This window comes from Podarcis tiliguerta (assembly GCF_965153285.1).
Source record: "Podarcis tiliguerta genome assembly, chromosome: 1".
Classification (NCBI taxonomy): domain Eukaryota; kingdom Metazoa; phylum Chordata; class Lepidosauria; order Squamata; family Lacertidae; genus Podarcis; species Podarcis tiliguerta.
The window spans coordinates 23923627-23943356 of NC_139534.1; the positions used below are offsets into that span (position 1 = coordinate 23923627).

General features: G+C 41.8%; 1 protein-coding gene across 1 annotated transcript in view; it reads right to left on the minus strand.

Annotated features, from left to right (window-relative positions):
* The window catches only part of TTN (titin), a 285564-nt gene that overhangs the window by 30726 nt on the left and 235108 nt on the right, over positions 1-19730 (minus strand). Inside the window, exons 278-283 of the mRNA XM_083403724.1 lie at positions 19550-19654; positions 18814-19011; positions 18427-18723; positions 17757-18344; positions 17356-17658; positions 153-17255 (exon numbers count right to left, since the gene is read on the minus strand). Of these exons, the coding sequence (XP_083259850.1) occupies positions 153-17255; positions 17356-17658; positions 17757-18344; positions 18427-18723; positions 18814-19011; positions 19550-19654 (18594 nt within the window). The remainder of the gene's footprint in view (positions 1-152; positions 17256-17355; positions 17659-17756; positions 18345-18426; positions 18724-18813; positions 19012-19549; positions 19655-19730) is intronic.

Consider the following 19730-nt stretch of genomic DNA (forward strand, 5'->3'; position numbering starts at 1 on the left):
TAAAATTTTGATTACTGCCTTACAATAAATTAATAACAGTAATATAAACATTAAGACTAAAGTCCTGTAAACAATTAGTGTGCATGTGTATGCATGGGTAGATAGTCATGCACTCACATGCATATATAATTAACATATTTTAAAGAACAAACCTGTTATTTTCACTCCATCCTTTGTTTCAGTTGGGACTCCAACACCAAACTCATTTTCTCCAGAGACTCTGAAGTAATAAATTCCACCTTCTTGCAGATTGGTAACTTTGTAGGAAAGGCGATGGCAATTGTTGGTTACAGTGACCCAAGCTTTCTTGCTTGCTTCTCGTTTTTCAATATAATAGTTCTTCACAGGAGCACCTCCATCATTCTCAGGAGCTTCCCAAGATAACACTGCTGATTCTTTTGTGACATCTTTTACAACAATATTAGATGGAGGTCCTGGTGAGTCAAGTACTTTGACAACTAATGTCAAAGTAGCTGTGCTTACAATATTTTGTAATGTTAGTGTATACTTTCCAGAGTCGTTCCTGGTTGCTTTTTCAACAGTAATTGAGGTGCGGTTATCTGAAGTATCAATACTTGCTCGAGTACGAAGGTCAGTATCTGGCTTGCTCCACATTACATTAGGGATAGGCTTTCCTCTGAAAGGTACAGCCATTGTAAATGAGCCACCAGCTTTCACGACTAAAGTCTTTCTCATTTCATTGTCAATATCAAATGCAGGCTCTTCTTCCCTTTCTTTTGCCACCTGAGGTTCTGAAACATCACTTGGATCACTAGTGCCAACCTTGTTGATAGACCTTACTCTGAAAACATATTCAGCTCCTGATGTAAGACCGATTACAGTGTATTCTGTACCTCTTAAGCTTTGAATAGCAGTTGACCAATCAGTTTCACTGGTTAGCTTGTACTCAACTGTGTATCCAGTAACAGGAGAACCACCATCAAATAATGGCTTTGTCCATCCAATTGTTATATGTGACCTTGTAGAGTCCACAATCTTAGGCCTAGATGGAGGTGATGGAAGGAAAACAGGATCTTCTGCTTTAATGAGTGGTGAAGTATCACTAGGAAGACTAAGACCTGCAGCGTTTTCTGCAAATACCCGATATTCATATTCACATCCTTGCCGAAGGCCTGTAGATTTTACCCTTAGATCAAAAACGGGCTTTTTGTTCACACGTATCCACCTCAGGCTGTTTTTCTCACGCCTTTCAATCACATATCCAGAAATTTCATTACCTCCATCACTGTCAGGTCTTGCCCAGCAAATAGTCATGGACTCCTTTGTCACACTAGTAATCTCTAAAGATGTAGGTGGGCTTGGAACAGTAAAAGGATCAAGGGCCTTGACAGCTTCACTTTCCAAAGGTTCACCAACACCATACTTGTTAACCCCCATGACTCTGAAGATGTATTCATTTCCTCTAAGTAGTTTTGTCACTTTGCAGGATGTTGTTGGATGCTCTGCTTCACAAAGAGTCCATGCAATTCTACTGGTCTCACGCTTTTCCACAATATAATAGTCAATCTCTGCACCTCCATTTTCTTGAGGCGGTCCCCATGACAGATGACATTTTTCAGCAGTAAGTCCTTTGATTTCTAGTGGGGCTGCTGGTGGACCAGGTCTATCAAGTACTTTGCAATTGACAGCTAATGATCTAACTCCAGCAACATTTTGTAATGTTAGCACATATTGCCCTGAATCACGTCGAATGCAGTCTTTGACAGTTATTGCAGTAGTGTTATCAGTTGAAACAATTTCAACTCTTGCTTTCTCTTCAATGTCTTTGCCATCCTTTGTCCATGAAACTACTGGTAAGGGTCGCCCTGCAATATCGGCATTGATTTTCAAGATCTCTCCAGCTTTAACAACAACAACATCCCTGAATTTGACATCCATCATAATTCTTGGAGCTTCAACATCATCCTTTACAGTCACTGGCCCAGTTGATTCAGATGGCTCACTAAATAGTCCAGCAGCATTCCTTGCAATTACATGGAATTCATATCGCTGGTCTTCAGTAAGTCCTGTTACATCAAAGAAAGTTTCTTGCACATTGGTGAAGTTGCACTTCAGCCAACGACCATCTGGTAACTCTTTCCGCTCTATAATATAGCCTGTGATCTTAGCACCACCATCATATTCTGGTTTGGTCCATTTGAGTGAGACACATGTTCTTGTAATGTTAGTCACTTCTGGTTGGCCAGGAGGATCACATGGGTCCCTTGCAGCAACAGGCTCACATGATTTGCTGCATTTACCTATTCCTACAATGTTTTCTGCATACACACGATATTCATACATTAGTCCTTCATCAAGGCCTGTGACCTTCATCTGTGTGTCACTTATAAGGGTTTTATTTACTTTAGTCCAAAGGATGCTGCTTCTTTCTTTATGCTCAAGGTGATAACCAAGTACTCTGCTACCTCCGTCATTAACTGGCTCTTGCCAGGTTACAACCATGAAGGCTTTAGTTGCGTGTGTTACTCGGGGAGTACCAGGTGGTCCAGGAAGACTAAATGGATACTCTGCAACAACAGGTGCAGTTTCAACGAAGGTGCTCCTGCCATAGCGATTTTCTGCAGAAACACGGAATTGATATTCTGATCCTGTGGTTAAGCGAATTATTTTTATCGAAGTTCGTGCAACTGCCGCAGACACTGTACTCCATGTTGTAGTAGATGTTTCTCTCTTCTCCACAATATAATTATTAATTTGACATCCACCATCATACTCCGGGGGTTTCCAAGATATGGTTACATTATCATTGCTGACATTGTCAATATGCAATGCTGTTGGAGGTCCTGGCTTGTCCAGTACAATTACAGTAATGGAAGCTGTTGTAGAGCCAGCACTGTTTGAAACATTTAATTCATAACTCCCTACATCTTCTTTCAATGCTTCCTTGATTGTTAGTGAGGTTGATGTCTTTGATGTGTGGACATTTACCCTTGTTGTCTCTCTTAAAGGCAGTCCGTCCTTCTTCCAGCTAACTGATGGAACTGGCCTTCCTCTGATGGGCACATCAATCTTAAGATCTTCACCAGATTTAACACTGAAAGTATTGAAAAGGAGATCAACTGAAGGCTGGATTTCAATATCCTTCGCAACTACTGGAACCCCAAGCTGTCTTGGATCACTTTTCCCTTTTTCGTTGACAGCACATACTCGGAAAGTGTATTCTTCTCCCATACTTAATCCTGATACTGTTGCTTCTAATGTTTTAACTTGTGTGCAGGTGCTCCATTTTTCACTTCCTTTAGTTTGCATTTCTACTACATAGCCAGTTATTTTACTGCCACCATCACTCTCAGGTTTCTCCCATTTAATAGTAGCAGTGTGGCGTGTAACATCAACAAGGGTAACTTTTCCAGGTGGATAGGGTGGTTCAGAAGCCTTAACTGGTTCAGTTGTTTCTGCTGGCAAACCAACTCCATATTCATTTGCCGCCAAGACACGGAAGTAGTAACTACATCCTTCCTGTAGCTGATCAATTCTGAAGACATTCTTGGCACAGTTATTTGTAATAGTGGCATATGCCTTTCTTGTGGTTTCTCGTTTTTCAATGATGTAATTTGTAATTTTAGCACCACCATCAATAAGTGGGGGCTCCCAAGCTAATGTCACTGAATCTTTCTTCACTTCTCTGATGTTCAAGTTCACAGGTGCACTTGGTGTATCGAGCACTCTCACGTTAACAAAAGCAGATTTTTTGCCACTATTGTTTTCTAAGGTCAGGTTATATCTACCACTGTCAAATCTGTTTACATTATCAATGACCAACATTGTATATGAACTGGTAGCCTCAATCTGGGCTCTGTCGCTCAGAGTGCCTTCTGCTTTCTCCCACTTTACTTCTGGCTCTGGCCTCCCTTTGATAGTGACAAACAACCGCAATGTGCCACTAGCACGTACGGTGACAACTTTTCTGAGATCTGCATCAAGTTCAATTTCAGGAGGTTCAATTTTTTCAGCAGCAACAACACTACCAGGTATAGTTGCTGGTTCTCCAACTCCTTCAGAGTTCATAGCACAGATGCGGAAATTATACTCACTATTCTCTTTAAGTTTTTCTACTGTGAATTGCTTTCCTTGTAACCCTGATGGAGGTGTGCAAGTTGTCCATTCATCAGCAGTAGCTTCTTTAAATTCCACAATGTATCCTTTAACAGGTGCACCACCATCGTAAATGGGCTTGTTCCATGCAAGGGATACAGATGATCTGGAGGTATCTGTCACCTTTGGATTGCTTGGAGGGCCTGGTGGATACACTGCATCACAGGCTCGATAGAAAACTGATGGTTCACTAGGTTCACCAACACCAGCAGCATTTTCAGCAGAAACCCTAAATTCATAGAAATGGCCATCTGTAAGTCCAGTTACTCTGAGTCTTAAGTCTGTTAGTCTCTTCTTATTGCACTTGGTCCACCGAATACCATCTTTGTCTCGCTTTTCTAGTATGTACCCTTCAATTTCAGCACCACCATTATCCTCTGGACGACCCCAGGTTACAATCATAGTATCTTTTGTGATTGCAGAAACTTCAGGTATTGAAGGAGGGCCTGGAGGTTTGTATGGATTACATGCCAACACAGGCTCGGATTCCAGTGGTTCACCAATTCCATACTTGTTGACAGCCATTACACGGAAAATGTACTCATTGTTTGGAAGAAGCCTGGTTACTTTGTGGTTCAGAGCTTGCACATCAGATGCCACTTGTGTCCATGAAAGTCGACTTGTCTCTCTCTTTTCTATAATATAATGTGAAATGTTAGAGCCACCATCATGTAAAGGTGGTCCCCATGCCAGATAACACTTTTCTGCAGTCACACCTGTAACTTTCAAAGGACCTTCTGGAGGTCCAGGTCTGTCAAGTACTTTTACAGTGATTGGTATAGACTTTGTGCCACCAACATTGCTCAGTTTAAGTGTATAAATGCCTCCATCCACTCTGATGCAATCTTTGACTGTGAGGGTTGTTCTCTCAATGGTAGACTTAATTTCCATTCTTGCAGTTGCTCCTTCAAATTCTTTTCCATCTTTCGACCATATAATATCAGGAATGGGTTTGCCATGGATGTCAGCCTCAAGAGCAAATGTTTCTCCAGCATGAACAACAATGACATCTTTGTATTTTGGATCCAGTGAAGCTCTTGGAGCTTCAATTTCATCTCTGGCAATAATTGGTCCTGTGCTTTCAGATGGTTCACTTATGCTACCAGCTGCATTTCTTGCAATTACTCTGAATTCATATCGTTGGTCTTCCACAAGACCAGTTACTGTGAACTCTGTTTCTGTTACATTTGTAAAACTGGCTTTCATCCAACGACCTTCAGGAAGTTCTCTCTTTTCCACAACATATCCAGTTATTCTGCTGCCACCATCATATTCAGGTTTTTTCCATTTTAGTGTTATATAATTTCTTGTGATAACAATGGCATCTGGACGACCAGGTGGATCACAAGCATCTCGAGCAACATACAGTTCAGATGATTTGCTAACCTTACCAATGCCAACAATGTTTTCAGCAGCAACTCTGAACTCATATTCAAGACCTTCCTCAAGGCCATCTGATTTATATTTTGTGTCCTGAATGAGGGCCTTATTCAATTTTGTCCAAAGAATGCTGTTTTTATCTTTACGTTCTAGATGATAACCAAGAACTTTGCTTCCTCCATCATTAACTGGTTCATTCCATTGTACTATCATATGATCTTTGGTAGCTATGCTGACAAATGGTGTTCCTGGTGGACCTGGTTCTTTGTAGGGATATTGAACAAGAACTGGTTTAGAATCCAGTGCGGTGCTCTTTCCGTATCGGTTTTCAGCACTAATTCTAAACTGATATTCACTACCCGTTTTAAGGTTTGTTACTTTAATAGTTGTTCTTGCAACAGTCGCTGAGACCATCTGCCAGGTAGTGGTAGTAGTGTCACGCTTCTCTACAATGTAATTGGATATTTGACAGCCACCTGTGTATGCTGGTGGTTCCCATGACAGAACAACAAAATTTGAGCTAACTTCATCAAAGCGGACAGGTCCTTGTGGTGGGCCAGGCTTCTCTAGCACAATGATATTAAGATGTTCTGCTGCTGTGCCTGCAGTGTTGGTTACTGTCACAGTATATTTACCGAAATCCTCCTTGTTGCTTTCTTTAATATACAAAGTAGTTGATGTAGGCGTATCTTCAACGTGTAACCTGGTTGTCTGTCTTAGAGGCTGACCATCTTTTTCCCAAGTGATAGTAGGCTTTGGTCGAGCTATAAAGGGTATTTCTACTTTAAGGTCTTCTCCAGCTTGTACAGTGTATGTATTGAACATCAGTTTGATATTTGGCTGAATGGTCAGATCTTTGGCAATCACAGGAACTGCCAGTGGTCTAGGGTCACTTTTGCCTTTTTCATTGTATGCCATGACACGGAATTGATATTCATGTCCAGAACTCAAACCAGACACAACTGCATTACAGACTTTGGTTTCAGTAACAACACTCCATTTATCAGTTCCTTTCGGCTGCATTTCAACAACGTAGCCCACAATTCTGCTACCTCCATCATGCTCAGGCTTTTCCCACATAAATGAGGCACTTCTCTGAGTCACATCAGTGAGAGTCACTTTTCCAGGAGGCAAAGGTGGTTCTGAAGCTTTTGAGGCATCTGCAGTTTCAACTGGAACACCAATTCCATATTCATTTTCAGCCATTACTCTGAAATAATAAATTGCCCCTTCAATAAGGTTATCAACTCTAAAACTTGTTTTGCTGCACTTTGTGCTCACATTTGCATATGCTTTTCTGGTTGATTCGCGCTTATCAATCACATAGTTCTTTATCTTTGCCCCACCATCATTAGCTGGAGGCTCCCATGTTAGTACAGCATAATTTTTCCTTATTTCTTTGACTACTAAATTTTGCGGTGGTCCTGGTGTGTCAAGTACCTTAACTGTGACAAATGCAGACTTAGAGCCACTGCTGTTCTCCAGTTTAAGGATATATTTCCCAGCATCATTTCTATCACAGTAATCAATGGATAACTGTGTGTAATTCAGGCCCTTTTCAATTTGAACCTTATCTGTAAATTCTCCTTCTTCTCGAGACCACATGATTTCAGGAGTTGGGCGTCCTTTGAAAGGTATGTTTATCCTGACAGATCCACCAGCTCTAACCACAATCCCCTTCCTTAATTCAGAGTCAATATCAAGTTCAGGCGGCTCAAGTTTATCTTCTGGTTTAACTGTGCCAGGAACTGCGGCAGCTTCACCTACTCCAATTTTGTTAAGAGCACAAACTCTAAGTTTGTATTCTTGATGTTCAACGAGTTTCTTGATCTCAAAGCGATTGACTCTCAGACCAGTCTGTGGGGTAACTATTGTCCATTCTTCTTCATCAGCTTTGCAGATTTCTACAATATATCCCAGGATTTCACTGCCGCCATCATAAATAGGCTTACCCCATGCTACTGTGATTGAATTCTTGGTAGTATCCACAGCATGGGCATTAGTGGGTGGGCCAGGTTTGAACATAGGGTCACATGCTTTCCAAAAGGGAGTGATTTGGCTTGGCTCACCAACTCCAGCAGCATTTTCAGCGGATACTCTAAATTCATACTCATGATCTTCTGCTAATCCTGTGACTCTTAATCGCAGGTCTGTAATTCGGCGTTTGTTACATTTCACCCATCTGATCCCAGCTCTGTCCCTTTTTTCGACAATGTAGTTAACTATTTCACTGCCACCATCACTATCCGGACGATGCCAGCAGACGGTCATGGAATCCTTTGTAACGTTGGTTACTTCAATGGATTTTGGTGGACCAGGAACAACAAATGGATTTTTCATTAATACTGGTGCAGACTCCAGAGGCTCCCCAACTCCATATTTATTAACTGCCATTATGCGGAAGATATACTCATTTCCTTCCAGAAGTTTTGTCACTTTCAGCATTGTGGCTACAGCATCTGAAGCAACAACTGTCCATGCAAGGCGACTTGTTTCTCTCTTCTCAATTATGTAGTGAGAAATGTCACTGCCACCATCATGGATCGGTTGCGCCCATGTTAAGGAACACTTGTCAGCAGTAACTCCAGAAACTTGAATACTCTCTGGAGGTCCTGGTCTGTCCAGTACTTTTACTGTTATTGGTACTGATTTTGTTCCTGCAACATTAGAGGCCTGCAAAATATATTGCCCGCCATCAACACGTATGGCATCTTTAACAGTAATCAAGGCCTTAAAGTCTGTATTCCTTACTTCACATCGGGCAGTATCTTCAAGTACTTTATCTCCTTTCAACCACAGAATAGTGGGAATTGGCTTCCCATGGACATCAGCCTCAAGTTTGAATGTTTCTCCAGCGTTCACAACAATTGCATCTTTGTATTTAGGATCCATGGAAATTCTTGGAAGCTCAACTTCATCTTTTGCTGTTATTGGCCCTGTACTATCAGATGGCTTGCTTACTGCTCCAGCAGCATTCCTTGCAATGACTCTAAATTCATATCGTTGGTCTTCAGTAAGGCCTGTTACAGTAAACTGAGTTTCAGTTATATTGGTGAAGCTTGCTTTCATCCAACGACCTTCAGGCAAATCACGTTTCTCTACTACGTAGCCTGTAATTTTGCTGCCACCATCATATTCTGGCTTTGTCCACTGCAGAGTAATTGAACTTCTTTTAACAATAATAGCTTCAGGGCATCCTGGAGGATCACAAGGGTCACGCGCTACGTAACACTCAGAAGCTTTGCTTGCTTTGCCAACACCAACAATATTTTCTGCAGCTACTCTAAATTCATATTCAATGCCTTCTTCAAGGTTAGATGTTTTGTAATGTGTGTCTTGAATAACTGTCTTGTTTACCTTTGTCCACAAAATGCTGTTTCTTTCCTTTCTTTCAAGATGATAACCTAAAATCTTACTTCCACCATCATTTACTGGTTCATGCCATTGCACAACCATAGAGTCCTTTGTAACTGTTGTCACAAATGGTGTGCCAGGAGGACCTGGTTCTTTATAGGGATACTGAGCAACAACTGTGTCAGACTCCAGGGCAAAGCTCTGCCCGTATCTATTTTCAGCAAATATTCTAAACTGATATTCTGATCCAGTTTTGAGCTTCATCACCTTGAGAGTGGTTCTTGCAACGGTAGCTGAAACTGTTTCCCACACGGTGGTGGTTGTATCTCTCTTATGAACAATGTAGTTAGTGATTTGGCAGCCACCTGTGTATAGTGGAGGGTTCCATGATAATGTAATACTTTCAGCACTAATTTCATCAAATTTAACAGGGCCTTTTGGAGGATCAGGCTTGTCTAGTGTTATAATTTCAACAACTGCAGATTTCTGTCCAACAACATTAGCAACTGCAATTTCATATGCCCCACTGTCTTCTTTAGTGACCTCTTTAATACTCAGCACAGTAAGTTTAGGTGAATCGATGACATTAACTCTAGTTGTCTGTTTTAATGGCATGCCATCTTTGGTCCAAGTAATAGTAGGTGTAGGTCGACCAGATATTGGTATTTCCACCTTTAGGTCTTGTCCCACTTGTATACTGTAACTGTGGAATGCTGGTCGTACATCTGGTTCAATAACTAAATCTTTGGCTGTTATTGGAACAGCAAGGGACCGTGGATCACTCCTACCCTTTTCATTTACAGCCATTACCCTGAAGAGATAATCTTGTCCTTGAGATAAGTTAGTAACAAGTGCTTCAAGAACTTTCACACGCGTACATTCTGACCATTTTTCGCTGCCCTTAACTTGCATTTCCACTATGTATTGCAAAATTTTGCTTCCACCATCATGTTCAGGCTTAGCCCAGCTTAATGAAACACTGTTTCTTGTCACATCGTCCACTGTTATCTTTCCTGGAGGTTGAGGAACTTCAGCAACTTTAACTGGATCACTTGTTTCTGCAGGCAGGCCAATTCCAAATTCATTCTCTGCGCAAACTCTGAAGTAATAATAGCAGCCCTCCTGAAGTTGAGCCACTTTCCACGATGTCTTGTGGCAGTTTGTTACAACAGCAGCATAGGCTTTCCTTGTGGCTTCACGTTTTTCTATTATATAATTTTTAATTTTAGCTCCACCGTCTATCGAAGGAGGTTCCCAGGCGAGTGATACTGAGTCTTTGGTGATTTCCTTAATTTTCAGGTTCACTGGGGGGCCTGGGGTATCTAGGACTCTTACACTGACAAAGGCAGACTTAGTTCCACCACTGTTTTCTAAAGTAAGAGTGTATTTTCCAGAATCAAATCTGTTAACGTTGTCGAGAACCAGCGAGGTAAAGCTGCTAGTGCTGTCAATAACAGCTGCCTCTCTGATGTCACCATCTACCTTGCTCCATTTTACTTCGGGTGTTGGGCGTCCTCTGATTGGAACAAATAATCTTAAGGAGCCACCAGCTCTTACATTGATAACCTTCCTCAGTTCCAAGTCAAGATCAAGGTCTGGAGCTTCCAGCTTTTCTTCGACCACAATAGTCCCAGGAACGTCGGCATGCTCTCCTACTCCTGCTTTGTTAACAGCACAAATGCGGAATTTATATTCATGCTTCTCCTGCAATTTTTCTACTTCCATATTTGTTTTCTTAATTCCAGTTGGTGGTGTACAAATTGACCAGTCCCCAACACTCACATCACATTTTTCAACAATGTATCCTTGGATTTCTGAGCCACCATCATAGATTGGTTTACTCCAGGAGAGGAAAACTGAAGATCTTGTAACATCTATTGCTTTAGGATTGTTGGGAGGACCTGGTTTGTATATAGGGTCACAAGCCTTATGATAAACAGAAGGTAGGCTTGGCTCACTGAGGCCAGCTGCATTTTCAGCCGAGACTCTGTATTCATAATTATGATTTTCTATAAGTCCAGTAACTCGGTATCGAAGTTCACTTATCAAACGCTTGTTACATCTTGTCCACCGAATGCCTTCTTTATCACGTTTTTCTAGTACATAACCCAGAATTTCACTGCCACCATCAGAGGGTGGTCTTTCCCATACGACAATCATAGAATCCTTGGTAACAGCCGAGACCTCTGGGGCCTTTGGTGGAAGTGGCACTACAAATGGATTTTTAGCCATTACAGGCTCAGATTCAAGAGGCTCCCCAACCCCATATTTGTTTACAGCCATGATGCGGAAGATATATTCGTTGCCTTCCAAAAGTTTAGTAACTTTGTAACTAAGGGTTTGTACATTGCCATCAACTAAAGTCCAGACTAAGCGGCTTGTTTCTCTTCTTTCAATTACATAATGTGAAATGTCACTACCACCATCTTGCAATGGGGGTTTCCATGCCAGGTAACACTTTTCAGCAGTAACTCCTGTTACAACAACTGGACCTTCAGGTGGACCAGGTTTGTCAAGAACCTTAACATGAACGGAAGCTGTCTTTTCACCTGCAGCATTCTTGGCCAGCAATACATAATGCCCACTGTCAATGCGAATGGCTTCTTTGACGCTTAGGCTTGTGGCAAAGTCTGTCGTTTTTATATCCAAGCGCGCAGTATTCACTAGTTCCTTGTCGCCTTTTAGCCACTGAATAGAAGGCAGCGGCTTACCGTGAACGTCTGCGTCAATCTTGAACGATTCGCCAGCATGCAGTACAAGGGTTTCCTTAAATTTGGGGTCCATACTTATGCGAGGTGGCTCTACTTCATCTCTTGCTGTGACTGCCCCCGAGCTTTCAGATGGCTCACTGAAAACGCCTGCAGCGTTGCGTGCAATGACACGGAACTCATACCTTTGATCTTCAACTAGGCCAGTTACTGCAAACTGGGTCTCAATAACATTTGTAAAGCTTGCTTTCATCCAGCGGCCTTCAGGCAGCTCCTTCTTCTCAACTATGTAGCCGGTGATCTTGCTTCCGCCATCATATGCTGGTTTCTTCCACTGAAGAGTAACAGAGTTCCTTGTGACGATGATAGGCTCTGGACGACCAGGAGGATCACAAGGATCATAAGCTTTGTAGCATTCTGAACCTTTACTTGCTTTGCCGATACCAACTATATTTTCTGCATAAACTCTGAATTCATATTCAAGGCCTTCCTCAAGTCCGGTTGTTTTAAAGTTAGTGTCAGGAATTGCCGCTTTGTTCAATTTAACCCAGAGTATGCTGTTTCTTTCCTTGCGCTCCAAATGATAACCAATAATCTTGCTGCCACCATCATTGACTGGTTCATTCCAGTGTACAACCATACTATCCCTGGAGACTTTTGGTACAAAAGGAGTTCCAGGAGGCCCAGGTAGTTTGTATGGATACTGGGCTACCACAGACTCTGATGTGAGATATGTACTCTTTCCATATCTGTTTTCAGCAGCAATTCTGAATTGATATTCACATCCAGTCTTTAATCTAGCTGCTTTTAGAGTTGTTCGGGCAACGGTAGCTGAAACAATCTGCCAAGCAGTAGTGGAGGTGTCTCGTTTTTCCACAATATAATTGTTGATAGAACTGCCACCATCATATTTGGGTGGTCCCCAGGAAATGGTAATATTGTCTGCAGTTACGTCTTCAATCTTCACTGGTCCAGTTGGAGGTCCTGGCTTGTCAAGGACAACAATGTTAAGAATTTCAGTAGCTTCGCCAGCAGAGTTAGAAAGTTTTACTAAATATTGTCCAACATCTTCTCTACATGCTTCTTTTATTGTTAGCAAAGTGTTGTTGTCTGTATTTTCTTCGTTTACTCGAGTAGTTTGTCTCAGTGGCACATCATCTTTGAGCCACGTTACAGATGGCTTGGGTCGACCAACAAATGGAACATCAACCTTTAAGTCTTCACCTGCTAGTACACTGAAGGTAGTGAATAACAGTTTGAAGGCTGGTGGTATCACAAGATCTTTCGCAATAACTGGTACACTCAGTTGTCGAGGATCACTGATTCCTTTTTCATTCTGAGCTGAAACACGGAAAGAATATTCTTCACCCTGGATCAGTCCAGTTATAACAGCTTCAGTAACTTTTACAGTAGTGCATGTGGCCCATTTCTCACTGCCTTTGCTTTGCATTTCTACGATGTAGCCCAAAATTCTGCTTCCTCCATCATGTTCAGGTTTTTCCCAAGACAAAGATACACTCTTTCGTGTCACATCTAATATAGTTATTTTTCCTGGAGGAAGAGGCCTTTCAGATGCCTTAATAGAGTCTGATGTTTCAACAGGAAGCCCTATTCCATATTCATTTTCAGCTAGAACTCTGAAATAATAGTTGCAACCTTCCTGTAGATTGTCCACTTTCCAGCTGGTCTTATGGCAATTGGCCATAACTGTTGAATATGCTTTTCTTGTTGCCTCACGTTTTTCAATAATATAATTTTTAATTTTAGAGCCACCATCTATGAGGGGAGGGTCCCACGTGAGAGTCACAGATGACTTTGTAACCTCTTTTATCTTCAGATTCTGTGGGGCGCCAGGTGTATCAAGAACCCTTACAATTACAAATGCTGATTTACTGCCTGAGCTGTTTTCTACAGTCAGTATATATTTGCCACTGTCAAATCTATTCACATTTCCAACTGTAAGTAGTGTATAAGAGCTTGTGGATTCAATAGCGGCTTTGTCTAAAGACTCTCCATGTTCTCTTGACCATTTCACTTCAGGCGCTGGTCTTCCTTTAATTGGGACGAAGAGTCTTAAAGTACAGCAAGCTCTGAGGGTCACAACTTTACGTAGGTCTGCATCAAGTTCAATCTCAGGAGGCAGTACCCTTTCTTCAGCTTTTGGTGTCCCAGGAACAAGAGCAGGCTCTCCAATGCCTTCAGAGTTCATAGCATATATTCTGATTTTATATTCCTGGTTTTCTTTTAGATTAGTGATGGTAAAGGAAGTTGCCTTCAGCCCTGCTGGTGGAGTTACAATTTTCCACTCATCTTCGTCAGGTAATGCTGTTTCAACCATGTAGCCTGTGATTTCTGAGCCACCATCATATATTGGCTTATTCCAAGCAATTGTAATTGAGGACTTGCTTGTGTCTAATACACGAGGATTACCTGGTGGACCTGGCTTAAATACAGTATCAGCAGCTTTGTAGAATGGACTGCTTAGACTTGGTTCACTTACACCAGCAGCATTTTCAGCTTTCACTCGGTATTCATATTCATGACCTTCTGTGAGTCCAGATACTTTATAGCGCAAATCTGTGACAACCCGCTTGTTACATTTCACCCAGCGTAGTCCAGCTCTGTCACGACGTTCTAAAATATAATTGATTATAGGGCTTCCACCATCAGAATCAGGGTGTCCCCAGCACACAATCATAGAATCTTTGGTTGCAGCTGTAACTTCAGGTGTCTTCGGTGGATCAGGTACTACATAAGGATTTACTGCAAGAACAGGCTCCGATTCCAGGGGTTCGCCAACGCCATATTTGTTAACAGCCATAACACGGAAGATATATTCATTGCCTTTCAATAGCTTTGTGACCTTTAATTTTGTTACTGGAACTTCTGTGGCTACACTTGTCCATGCCAATCTGCTAGTCTCACGTTTCTCAACAACATAATGGTCAATACTTGCACCTCCATCATCCAAAGGTGGTAACCATGACAGGACACATTTTTCTATGGTAACATCAGACACAGCCAAAGGCCCTTCTGGAGGACCAGGTCTGTCTAGTACTTTGACATTGAAAATATGTTTTGCAAAGCCACCTGGATTGGAGGCTGTAAGTGTGTAGGCACCTCCATCTCTTCTTATAGAGTCCTTATTATGAAGAACAGTTGAGAAATCAGCTATTTTAATTTCTAATTTTGCTGTGTCTTCAAGCTCCTTTCCTTCTTTCGTCCATGTCAGAGTTGGTGGAGGGCGACCTGAAACGTCAGCTTCAAGTTTGAAAATTTCACCTGCTTTTAATATCAAAGTGTCTTTGTATTTAGCATCAACCATGATCCTTGGTGCTTCAATCTCATCTCTGCACGTTATTGCATCTGATGGTTCGGATGGGTGGCTAACAGCACCAGCCGCGTTTCTAGCAATCACACGGAATTCATAAGCAGCATCTTCTGTGAGACCACTAACAGTGAACTCAGTTTCTAGTATATTGCCGAAGTTAGCCTTTAGCCATCGGCCATTAGGAAGATCTCTTTTTTCAACAGTATAGCCAGTTATCTTAAAACCTCCATTATATTCAGGTTTTTTCCACTTAAGTGCTACTGCATGTCTTGTAATATTGAGAGGAACTGGCTTCCCAGGAGGATCAATAGGGTCCAGGGCCAATGCTGGCTCAGATGGCTTGCTTGGTTTACTCTTGCCTGCCATATTTTCTGCTATGACTCGGAATTCATAGGCAAGGCCAGATGTAAGACCACTTGATTTGAAGGTATTGACTGATATCAAAGCTTTACTTACGGTCTGCCAAAGAATGCTATTTCGTTCTTTTTGCTCAATGTGATATCCCAAAATGGGGCTTCCTCCATCTGTCAGAGGCTCATGCCAGCTAATGCTAATTGCATCTTTTGTGACTGCAATCACTTGAGGAGTGCCTGGAGGACCAGGAACTTTAAATGGATAGTTAGCAATTACATTCTCTGAGCTGATAGATGGTCCTGAACCATATCTGTTCTGAGCTTTAACACGGAATTGGTACTCTGTCCCAGTAGTGAGGCGAGCAGCTTTAAAAGTAGTACGTATAACAGTAGTTGCTAACTCAGCCCATGCAGTACTGTCGGTTTTACGCATTTCTACAACATAGTTACTTATTGGCACCCCTCCATCATTCAGTGGAGGTTCCCATGAGAAGGTGACATAGTCGGATGAAACTTCTTCAAATTTGATTGGCCCTGTGGGAGGCCCAGGAACATCATGCACCTGTATAGTTATAACATCGCTAACTTCACCAACAATATTTTTAGCTGAGATTGGGTATCTGCCGCTATCGTTTCTAGTGCATTCGTTAATGGTTAAGATGGTTGCAGAAGCAGTATGTTCAAAGTTTACTCTTTGAGTTTGTTTAATTAACTGGTCTTCTTTTTTCCAAGTAATAGTTGGCCTTGGGCGACCAAGCACAGGTATTTCAACTTTGATATTGTCACCAGCTCTGGCAATTACTGTTTTCTGGTAAATGCCACGCAAATCAAATTCTGGAAGCATCATTTGCTCTTTAACGACAACTGGTCTGCTTTCTCTTGGATCACTTCTTCCAGCACTATTAACTGCCATAACCTGGAAAGTATATTCTTCATTTTCAGTCAGATTCTTTACCACACATTCTAATGTTTTCACAGTTGTGATATGTGTCCACTGAGTTGAACCTTTTTTCTGGGCTTCAATAACATAGCCAGTAATCTTGCTACCACCATCATGTTCGGGCTTTGGCCAAGCAAGGCTGACTGTCTTCCTTGTGATATCCATGATATTAAGGCTCTCTGGTGGTGATGGTGCCTCTGACGCTCTTACAGGTTCCGCAGTTTCGGCAGGTTCACCAATTCCAAATTCGTTTTCAGCAAATACTCTGAAGTAATATTCACACCCTTCAGCCAAATTAGGAATCCTAAGTGAACATTTTGGGCACTTTGTTGTGATGGTTGAATATGCCTTTCGTGTCGACTCACGTTTTTCAACTATATAATTTGTTATGCGTGAACCACCATCAATTAGAGGCATATCCCATTGTAGGGTGATGGTATCTTTAGATATGTCTCTGGGCTTGAGATTTATTGGTGGCCCTGGTGTATCCAAGACTTTTACATTTACAAAACCAGTCTTCTTGCCAGCAGCATTTTCAAGGGTCATGACATACTTTCCTGCATCATATCTAGTGCATTCTGTGACAATGAGAAGTGTGAAAGAGTCTGTATTTTCAATACTGGCACGTCCTTTAAGTGAAATATCATCCTTGGTCCATGTGATTTCAGGAACTGGGCGCCCTTTAATTGGAACAAATACCCGAATGGTCAGCCCAGCTCTAACAACAAGAGTTTTCCTCAGCTCGGCGTCTAATTCAAAATCAGGAGCTACTTCACGTTCCCTGATTTCAACATCTTTTATCGTTGCTGGTTCACCAGCGCCAGCAGCATTGAGGGCAATAATTCTAAAGTTGTATTTGGCTCCTGGCTGGAGATTAGCAACCACAAATTCTGTGATTCTTAGAGCAGTCCCTGTGGTATCTTTCACCCATGTGTCTTCTCCTTCTTTTTGGTGCTCCACAATATAGCCGATTATATCAAGTCCGCCATCATAGTGAGGTTTACCCCATGCTAGGCTAGCAGTTGTCTTTGTTGTATCAGTTACTCTTGGGTTGGAAGGAGGTCCCGGTGGATCTATAAATAATGAAAAAAGGCAACACATTTTATTTGATTGGAATCCTTATAATCATGCTATAAAGGGACCCCCCCCCCAAAGTATAGAAATCATACTAACATGCAGCATCCTTGGTTAATACTGGTTGAGAAATATCACTTGGTGGCCCAATTCCTGCCCTGTTTTCTGCACTGACACGGAATTCATATTCATTTCCTTCTAGGAGTCCAGTCACTTTGCATCGAAGGTCTGATACTGGTTTCTTTGTAACTCTGACCCATCTCACGCCTTTTCTTTCTCTTCTTTCCACATGGTAGCCTGTGATTTCGCTGCCACCATCATCAGTTGGCCTTTTCCAGGTTACAGTAACAGTGTTTTTCGTAATATTTGATACTTCTGGTTTACCAGGTGGACCAGGAGGCCCTAAAAGGAGGAAAACAGGTTTTGATAAACACATAAATGTTTATATATATATATATACAGCAGTAAATTGATATACCTTTTGACTTAGTTTTGCTTACCAAATCTATCCACCATTTTAACTGGCTCTGATTGAGATGGTTCTCCTTTGCCATACTGATTCACAGCAGAAACACGGAAAAGGTACTCATTTCCTTGAATAAGCTTAGTCACAACATGCCTACAAGACTGAATGTCTTCAGCAACTTGAGTCCATAGAAGGCGGCTAGTTTCTCTCTTTTCAAGTACATAAGACTTGATTGGTGACCCGCCATCTTCTGTTGGGGGTGTCCATGTGAGAGTAGCCTTTTCAGCTGAAACATTGCTCACTTCAACTGGTCCAGGTGGGCCTGGTACATCTAAAACTTTTACATGTACGTGTTCTTCTTTAGTACCAAAAGGATTGGTTGCAGTGATCGTATATTCACCAGAATCTTTTCTAGCGGCATACTTGACAGAAAGCGTGGAAGAAGTTGGAGTCGATTCAATATGAACGGTCTCTGAAAGCTTGAAATCTTTGCCTGCTTTAGACCACACTGAAGTTGGAAGTGGCTTGCCACGGATGCTAATGGCAGACATTGAGATGGTGTCTCCTGCCTTAACAGTCAGGCCTTCTTTGATAGTAGGATCAATAACAATAGTTGGTGCCTCTGTAAAAGAGAATTAATATGTTAGGAAAGAAGATACTTAAAACATTAAAAACTGGTGTGTGCCTTTACAGGGAATACGTACCATACTCATCCTTGCATATAATGGCTCCGGTAGATTCTGATGGAGGACTAATAGCACCCGCGGTATTCTTAGCTCTAATCCTGAATTCATATTTAGATCCTTCAAAAAGGTCAGTTACTGTATATGCACATTCCTGAACGTTCACATGGTTTGCCTTCATCCAAGTCTTTGAAGGTAGATCACGTTTCTCCACTATGTAGCCAATTAATTTATGTCCGCCATCATATTTTGGTTCTGTCCAGATCAGAGTCACTGAGTTTCTAGTAACACTGATAACTTCAGGCTTCCCAGGAGGATCTGAAAACAACAGAATACAGAAATAGTAAAAAGTCTATATCACAGTTTTCTAACACATGAAGACTTATCTCTTTAATTTGGGAAGCTTACCAATTGGATCAAGGGCTACAATTGGCTCAGAAGGCAGACTTGGTTTACCAACTCCAGCAAGATTGATTGCCATCACTCTGAATTCATACTCCAAACCTTCCGTTAACCCTGTCACTCTGAAGTCTCTCATCTTTAGTGGGGTCTTGTTTGCTCGCTTCCACAAAATACTATTTCTTTCTTTATATTCAAGGTGGTAACCTACAAAAGCATACAAGCAAAGGAAACACATGCTTAGTATTTCAAAAGGTAAACAAAAATGGGGGTGGATAGGAACCAACTTTTTTAATTTGCAAAAGCATCCTTGTCTGATATCTCTGAGCAGTTTCTGCCATCATCGCAGGACATCAGGCAACTGGCTACTTAACAAGCTTTGCAGTACAATCCTGAGGTGGTGGTAGTGAAATATGAAGATAGCTCTACTGCCTTATCCATTGCCATGCCAGGCTTAAGCCAGTAGGGCAGAGGAACACTCTGAACTCTTTTGTCACTTGTATTTCCCCCTCCCGTTGGAAATGTGGCTCAGTATCTCCCTGATTTGTGGCACTGGAAGGCTTTGAATCTAAGCTGCTTCTCAACATGGGCCTTACAGACACCAGAGCCTCGACGTTAGTTGGGTCTGGACATTGCAAAAGCTGGTGGAGGGTAGGCACATGTGTTACATCATGACTGGCATTTGTGATCCTAGGATTTAACACCCTGGGGAATCTTATGCAAAATTAAATGTCAAAAGAAATACCTGTGATAGGTGAGCCACCTGTCTTTTTGGGGTCTGTCCATGTTAAATAGGCAGAATCACGCCTAATCTCAACAATTTTGGGTGGTGGTGGAGCATCGGGAACGTCTAGAAATATAATAAATATAAGAGAGAATTAGACTGAACCTTAAATGACAGAATGCTTCACAACAAACATATTTTT